Source organism: Nestor notabilis, unplaced genomic scaffold (genome assembly GCF_000696875.1).
Source record: "Nestor notabilis isolate BGI_N333 unplaced genomic scaffold, ASM69687v1 scaffold26958, whole genome shotgun sequence".
Lineage (NCBI taxonomy): Eukaryota > Metazoa > Chordata > Aves > Psittaciformes > Psittacidae > Nestor > Nestor notabilis.
The window spans coordinates 34-8582 of NW_009940053.1; the positions used below are offsets into that span (position 1 = coordinate 34).

The 8549-nt window shown below is 42.9% G+C and overlaps 2 protein-coding genes across 2 annotated transcripts; one reads left to right on the forward strand and one right to left on the reverse strand.

Annotated features, from left to right (window-relative positions):
• Positions 1-337: 337 nt before the first annotated feature.
• On the forward strand, positions 338-2078 carry LOC104401143 (dynein light chain 1, cytoplasmic). Its single transcript, XM_010020169.1, has 2 exons — positions 338-471; positions 1694-2078. The coding sequence occupies exons 1-2, from the start codon at positions 340-342 to the stop codon at positions 1829-1831; spliced, it is 270 nt and encodes an 89-aa protein (XP_010018471.1). The 5' UTR covers positions 338-339; the 3' UTR covers positions 1832-2078.
• Positions 2079-3203: 1125 nt separating this feature from the next.
• COQ5 (coenzyme Q5 homolog, methyltransferase (S. cerevisiae)) lies at positions 3204-8459 on the reverse strand (the record flags this gene model as incomplete). Its single annotated transcript, XM_010020170.1, has 7 exons — positions 3204-3305; positions 3425-3536; positions 3737-3825; positions 6029-6135; positions 7410-7634; positions 8096-8245; positions 8360-8459. Coding segments are annotated over 7 exons (885 nt in total), but the record flags the coding sequence as incomplete, so codon positions are not given.
• Between the last annotated feature and the right edge of the window lie 90 nt (positions 8460-8549).

An 8549-nucleotide genomic window follows, 5' to 3' on the forward strand; every position in this document is an offset into this window, starting at 1 on the left:
CGACCGGTCCCGCAGCGCCCGCCGAACGGTGAGGGGGGAAAGGGGCGCTGGGTGCTAGCGACTCCGAGAGACACCGGGACTAGGGCGGGCGGCGCTTGTGGGGCTCCCGGCTGGAGAGCGGGTGCTCCAAGGGAGCGGCTTTAAACTTCCATTCCTTTTGGCCAGAGCACGGGCTGCGCACAGCCGGCAGAAATGCTGCACAGCCACGGCTGTGGGCACAGCGCGGGCTCCGAAACTTCTCTGGCAGCGGTGATACCTGCGTGGCAGCTTGGCAGGTGATCCTGGCAGGTAGCAGCCCCTGTGACTCTGAATTCTCTTCTTTGCTCAGTATAGGCAATCATGAGCGATCGAAAGGCTGTGATCAAGAATGCAGATATGTCAGAAGAGATGCAGCAAGACTCTGTGGAGTGTGCAACACAGGCACTGGAGAAGTACAACATCGAGAAGGACATTGCTGCTCACATAAAGAAGGTAGATGTTTGCTTGTAATGTCCTCGTGAAAAGATCAAGCAGGCAGAATGCTGCTAGGCGAGTATCTCTAGAGAAACAAGTTCTCGAGACACTAGATAATCAAGTTGGACTTTCTCTGTAGGCTGCTGTCCTCTTGTTCCTTTCCCCACCCTTTATGTGGACTTTCCCAGGTTCTTCTGCTTTTCTCTCACAGTACCTTCTATTAAAGCCTTTTCTGCCACTGTCCCATTTTCCAGGTGAACAGAGAGTGGCCACTGACTGTCCCTCTGATGAGCTGGTACAAAACATAGGGGCTCTGTTGAGCCCATTTGACAAGTGGGGGTTTGTTGACCTTGTAATAAGTGGTTTTGCTTTTTTTTTCCCACACCACATGTAAGACAAACTGTTCGTGCCAACGCAGAACAGATGGTTCATAGCTCACAGTTGTCAGATTTTTTCTCTGACTCCTACTGGGAGCCTGACTGAGCTACAAGTAGTTGAAGGGTTGGGTTGAGCAGAACACAAACTCCTGCACGCTCTCACAAAAATCTCTTCAGGTGATGGTTGTTGGGTACTGCAATATATAACCATTGACTGTGTAGTTTTAATGAGAGTAGTGTTGTACACATGAATCATAGAATCACAGAATGTTTTAGGTTAGAAAGGATCTTAAGATCATCTAGTTCCAATCCCCTGCCATGGGCAGGGGCACCTCACCCTCGACCATGTTGCCCAAGGCTCTGTCCAACCTGAGTTTATTTTAAAGTCATAGCAGGCTCCAGGCTATAGCATGCAGGAAGAACACAGGCTCAAGACCTGGGATCAAGGATGTGGTAAAGAATGTTCCATCTAAGAGTCCTCTCAACATCCTTGTTGAAAATAGCTAATGAACTCAAAATAATGGCTTAGTCTAGAGAATCCGAACGCAAAGTGAAGTTCTTAGAAGTTACTGTTTGAGATCATGGTGTGACTTTTGGGGAAAGTTACTTCTCCAGACATATGTTTCAAGCTTATTCCTGCTCAGCTCAGTAGCACCTTTTTTTTTTTGGTCTGACTAAGCAGCAGATGAGTTATATGGTGACATATGATCCTTGCACTTAAGAGCATCTGCTACTCCTTAATTGCCTTCTTCCAAAAGTGACACTTGCTAACAAGTGACTTATCTTTGCAAAAATAGCGCTTGTTAGACAATATTAGTGCAATTCTCACTGAAATGCTGACTTTCTAGTTTTCCCTTCCATAGGAATTCGACAAGAAATACAATCCTACCTGGCACTGCATCGTGGGGAGGAACTTCGGCAGCTACGTGACTCATGAGACCAAGCACTTCATCTACTTCTACCTCGGCCAAGTGGCTATTCTTCTCTTCAAGTCTGGTTAGACCCATGGACTGTTACTGAAACTTGCACCTGGTTCCAGGACTGCACCAACTCCAAACAGCCTCCTACCTTCAGCCTTCCTGAGGAAACAGACCTTCAGGTCTTTTGTTGTATTGTTCATGGTCAGGGATTTTGCTGTATCAGCTGGTTTTTTCATTGTGGCTATAAAAATGGCAAAAATGTCTTCCTTGTATTTATTTTCTTTCAGAAGATGGTTTCTTTGCTAATAAAACTGTTGGAACAAGTTTATCCTTTAAGACTTGTCTCTGCCCTTCTGCCTTTTTAGTGCTTGTATTACCGTTTATTCCACTGTGAATGAAGGGGGAACATTCCTACCTCCATCCCACCTCTCACATCCACAGCGACTGAAGCCTGAGCTCACCTCTCAGTAACAGAGAACAGAGGTAGTTTCTCTGAGAGGAAAAGAGACTTCTCCCCAATTCCTGGTAAGAATGTTTTCACTAGCCACAACCTCCAGTGCAAATTCTGGAGTTTAGAGAGAGGGTGTTCTTTTGTGATTTCAAGTGAATTGGTGGGTTAAAAGCAGGAGTCTCTTCCTCTCCTCCTTTTCAGGAGAAATATTCATATTAGTTCATTACACAGTTGTCACTTTGAATGTAAATTTACCTTCTCTATACCTTTTTTCCCCTCTAACCCTATATCCTGCTACAGAAGCAAGTATACAGAAGGAAATGCATATTATTTTTACATAAAGATAATACATCTAGCACTGATAAAGATTTCATATGGAGGTGAAAACACCTCATCTTGAAATGGCTTTGTTGTCATTCTCTTCCATAAAAAAATCCCATTCTTAGAAAGGAAATCTTACAAAGGCTAAAATACTGACTTAAGTGAAAAAAGTTAATGCAGAGCTGGTTTTATTTCACAAGTCTTCCATTTGCCCTTGAAAATGGTAAAGGAATCATGGGGAAAATCCTTTAAAGTCTGCATGACAGAGATAATAACCACTTAATAAAAATCTAATAAATTCAAGTTACTTCTCATTAGTGCAATATCCTTTTAGAACCGTAGTAAAAAAATGAGGCATCTTATTTGAAGACTGGTCAGTCTGTTTCTGTATCCACACCACTGGTAACTGAAGTGGCTTCATTTTGCCAGCGTTGCTCAGCTTTGGCCTTGTCTGTTACATTGCACTTGAAAGGAAATGCAAGTATAAGAAAATCCCTGGGAGTCACTCCATCAACCCACAGATCTCTTGGGGGAAGAAAGGTGCTGATGCTCTTCAAGGTCTGACAGCTGAACAAGTATCTGCTGCACGAGTTCTTAAAGCTCCTCTTCAATCTTGATAAAATTTCATGCCTTTCATATTCACCAGGAAAATTACACTTCCTGATTTCCTACATAGTAGACTCACAGTTTGAAACCTGAGTGAATGGCAACAATGCCCGAGTTTAAATTCTGATAATCCACTTTAAAAAAGCCTGCATCTTCTATCATTGCCTTCAGCTCCTCCTGAAAAATAACAGTTCCAGAATTATAACGACCTGAAGGCTTATAAGCCAGCTGCCTGCAAGGTTATGTTGGGACCATGCTTTGTGTGTTAGTGGATTCACAGAGAAATATTGCCTTACCTGAGGGGGGAAACGTCGGATGCTCTCCACAAGATACTGGTAGGACTTCCAGTCACCAGCGATTACCTCACCCAGAACAGGGATGACCTGGAAACTGTATAGATCATAGAGCCTGCACAGAGAGAGAGCAAATACAGATTAATAAAAACAAGCTTAAAACCACCCCTCTCCAACACAAGTTGATCTCTCTGCCACCGTGCTACGAAGTCTGTGTATGATTTTAACAGCACACAGTGCGGTGGCATTCAAGTGTCTCCATCACTTATTCTGGTTGAGTATGTGACATGGCATAAAGTGTCATCATGTTCCTACCTGGAAATGATAGGATTGCTGACATGACTAAACTCCAGGCAGAGGAATCTTCCTCCTGGTTTCAGCACACGATAGGCTTCCTGAAGTGCCTGAGACAAAGCAGACATGGTGAGTTAGTTTCTGTAGGACAGCATCTGCCTATTCTCATGCCATGTGATGGCAATTTGGTGGTGAACTGAGAGGAGTAAAGAGAATCCTGACTGGCAATCTCCAATATTTACTTGTGGAGAAGCATCCCAAGACAAGTACAAAACCAAAGAACAGAACCAAACCGCAAATACTCTTGTTGCTACATAAACATATTTACACCAGACTTTGTATCGAAACTATGATGTCAGGTTGGCAATTTTTCTTCTTTTTTCCCTCCTCTCAGTTGATGAATGTTTGCCAGCAGAGCCCTTGTAATTATAGACCAAACCCAAAAGGGAGAAGGTGACTCAGCTACAAGCACCTGAAAATGAGAAGAGAGCACGATAGACAGTTTTTCCTTTTAAATAAAAGATTTTACTCAACTGTGAGACACACCCAAAGGATCAAAGAAGAAATTATACTGGGTTTTGGATGAGCAATGTGTGAGAGCAGGGAAGAAGGAGAGGGAAGGAGAATATCTTTGGCTACTTTTAAATTTCCATCCTAAATCCAAAATAACACCCCTATGAAGAACCAAGACAAACTGTTTAAAGCTGTATGTTTTTTCATATGAGAGCACAACACAGTTGTATTCAAGAACCTTTGCAGGTTGTACACCTTCTTGGTTTCAACTGTCATGCTCCTAAGGGATAAAATATAAACAGTGACAGGAGCTCTGTGAAAGAATTGGAGGCTTGGATGTGTTTTGTACCTGGTTTCCAGGGAACTATGCTACCAGCCTGCTGTATCCATGAAGGCTGTCGTGGTTTAAGCCCAGCCGGTAACTCAGAACCACGCAGCCACTTGCTCACTCTCCCCGCTTCTTCCTTCCCCCACTCCAGGAGGGATGGGGAGGAGAATCAAAACAATGTAACTCCCACGGGTTGAGCTAAGAACAGTCCAGTAACTAAGGTATAATACAAAACCACTACGACTACCACCAATAATAATAATGGTAAGGGAAATAACAAGGGGAGAGGATACAATTGCTCACCACCCACCAACCGATACCCAGCCTGACCCGAGCAGCGATCTGGGCCTTCTAGGTAACTCCCCCCAGTTTCTATACTGGGCATGACGTGCTGTGGTATGGAATACCCCTTTGGCCAGTTTGGGTCAGGTGTCCTGCCTCTGCTTCCTCCCGGCTTCCCCTCCTCCCTGGCAGAGCATGAGACTGAAATGTCCTTGGTTGGAGTAAACATTACTTAGCAACAACTAAAAACACCGGTGTGTTATCAGCGTTGTTCCCAGGCTAAAGTTGAAAACATGGCACTGCACCAGCTACTAAGAAGGAGAAAAATGACTGCTACAGCTACACCCAGGATAAAGGCAAAGGGCCTGTGCTTCGGAAGGGTGCAGACACAGCACCGTGAAAAGCTATCCACATTAAGGGAAGTTCAAAGCCATACAGTTCAAGGTGGTTTGGATCCAAACACTACACCTTCTACAGAAGGAGCACTGACAAGGTTGTAACATGCTCCTCCAAAACACAGACAAGTCCAGATAGACAGGTGATCTAACCTATCTTCTTCCCAAGACAGCCAGTCATTCTTGAAGGACACATATAGTTTAGAATAAAGAGTATTACTTACCCTAAGTAAACTCATACTCATTCTTCATGGGAAACTCTACTATCAGCCAGTGTAAAGACACTAAGCAGAAATGGGCTGAACAGGTTAGTCAATGGCAGTGGTGGCAGCAGCAGCCAACTCTCTGCTCTGGAAGTTCTGCTGGGAAACAGAACAGGGCAGGAAGCATTGGACCCACCGCGGGTAGGATATAGATCAGGTGTTCAGGAACCTTTCTAACATGCAGGCTGACTGCACTGGGCATGTGTAGATCCAGTCACATCATAGGTCAGGAGAAGGTGAGGAATGACTGTAGCATTCAGCCCTTTTTGCCTTAAAACGAGACTGTGTGGCTTGCCAAGCTGGAAGGATGGGGTGCAACTGGTATAAATCTAACTTTTTATGACAAAGGTGGGGCATTTAATTGCATTCTCCATTTGAACAACTTGCACATTACACGCCACTTATTTTAAATGCTTCAGGACTAGACAACAATATTCCTTTATCCAAATGAGTTCCTCTTTTACTTCTGTTAGAATAAAAAACTCAGATGAATCGTAAGGACCCCATGTCAGGATACGCTATGACAACTTACCAAATCAATACGAGTTACATTTCGGATTCCAAAGGCAATTGTGTAAACATCAAACTTATCATCATCAAAGGGCAGCTCTTCAGCATTCCCAAGTACCCAGGATAAGCCTGTAGTAAAAGCCAAGGACACAGCACTGAACTCAGACTGCTCCAGAAAGACCAGGATTTACCTATTCCAGATTATTTAAAAAAGTGGTATTTAAAGATAACGCTTCAATTTTACATTTTTATTGGTGGAAAGACACCTTGGTCTATACACACAAAACTTTCAAAGCCCTGTACTATGTAGCTGTACTTAAGTACTTAGCCAAAGTACTTAATTTTGCAGATCAACCAAAACTTTTTTCTGCATATACACACATGTTGTGCTCACAGTGCCCTAGTCTGTCAAAAAGATTTCACCCAAATCTTGCATTGTAGTGGAAAGCAACCAGTTTTGCAGACACTGGCCGCCATTTGTTTGTAGCAAAGGTGCAAAAAGAGAATCTCTGCTCAAACAATAATTAATGTCTTGCCATACAACAATGGCCAACACTCTAAAAGCATTTTGCTGGAAAGTTTCCCTAGACAGAAGCACATGAAAAGCCACACTCCCTCCATCAGCGCTATCAGCATATGATCCTGTCACAGCTCTGCTGCTTCCCAATCCCCAATGGTTCAAGACCATGTCTATCTGTGCACGTCCAGGCTATTTGTACCAAAAATGAGACTGTTCAGTTTATAATTAATAGTTCCTAAAGACACTGGTTTTGGTGACTCAAATGCAAACCAAAACAAAACAGAAGTTTTCTGCAGCAGAGGTCAGCAGTTTCAAAGGGCAGGATGCCAGAAAGTGACATTGAGGAGAGCAAAACACAACAGAATAAACACAGTTGTTGCCAGGAGACAAGCAAATTTCATTTCAAGTTCAGTTTCTCTCAGTGGTATTAGCACTTGTTCTAACTGGAAGGTTTTATAGGTTTACAATATCCCTTAGTTCTTGCATTTTTATTTGCTGTCTTCATTCTTAAAATACCCATTATAAGATCGTTAGTGTACTCATTCTAGTGTACTCTGCCTTAGTAAAATCAGATTTGTTAGCACAGATATAAAAAGCAGGTCTGGATGCTTTAACCAATTTTGAATAGCTGGGTATCAGACCTCATGGACACTTCCATACAGGTATTTTTGAAAGGTCAAGTATTATTCAAGAGGATCACTGTACATCTGAACAACATACTACATACATGTTCACTGAAAAGTAATTCAATGTTGGCAAATACACAAGCACAGGTACAGTACACACCATGGCCACACAATGTATATTATAATCCTGAACTGGTGATCACCTGATGATCACTACACGTCAAGCACACTCTGACATGGTACAATGCATGACTCACCTTCAGAGTAGCCAAGATACTGTGCTTTCTGCTTCCCAACTTTTAACATTTCTTTGTTAATGTCACAGACCACCACTTGGGAATCCCCTAGTGGCTTAAACTGCTCTTCCTGGTAACTCTCAGAAATTTCCTTCCACGATAAAGTCTGATGGTGCCTCAGCTTCCGCTGGAGCTGCTGTTCCCGTGCAGAGCGAATGTAATTAATAAAGCGCAAGGCAATGTCACCTGCAGTTGTTTGAATAGAAAGAAATGTGTTTGGGAATGTTTTCTGACTCCAGGAAATTGGAACATAAGGCTTTGAACATCAAACTGGGTTCATTTTTATTTATATATATGCATATAAATAAACGTAAAACACACGCAGTATAGAGAGACAGAGAGAGTGTGTGTATATATAAAGGGAACATATTAAAAGCAAAGAGTCCATGACTTCCTACAAACGTAAACAGTTTTCCATAACACATCATGGCAGGACTGTAACACTTTCAGAGCCTTGGAGCAAGATATTACAAATCACAAAGAAGTTAGCTCTCAACTTTTCTCTGAAAATCAGTAGATGCTTCACTAGTTTTAAAGACACAGAACTGAGGGGAGGAAAAAAAGTCTAGGCAACTTAATTCTGAGCAGGCTCAAACAGTTCAAAACCAGCATGGCATTGTCATGTGGAACTCACCAAAATTATTTACCTGTTCCTCCAGCAACATCAAGAAGAAGTGTTCCTGGGGAAGGGTTCATTTTATGCACGAAGATGTCCTTCCACACGCGATGAATCCCTAGAGTCATTGAATCATTCATTACATCGTATTTCTTGGCCACACTTTCAAAGACCTGGTTAACTGCAAAGAAAGAAGAATGAAACGCAATTTATTTAAAAATGCTCATCTAGAAGCAGAACGAATCCTTTATTGCCTCGTGGAGGTCTGTCAACATATGGAACTGAAAAATACCACCTGAAAACTCCTTACAAAAAACGCAATTGAAATGCACTGAGCCTGTTGCCTGACACACGCCTTTGGAGAAATGCAGCCTCTTCCCGTAACCCCTCCAGAGCTCAGTGGAAGAAAGAAGCTGGAATAACGCTGCTACTATGCACCGCGGCTCCCGGTAACGTCTCAAACCAACTGCTCCAGCAGCCTTTAC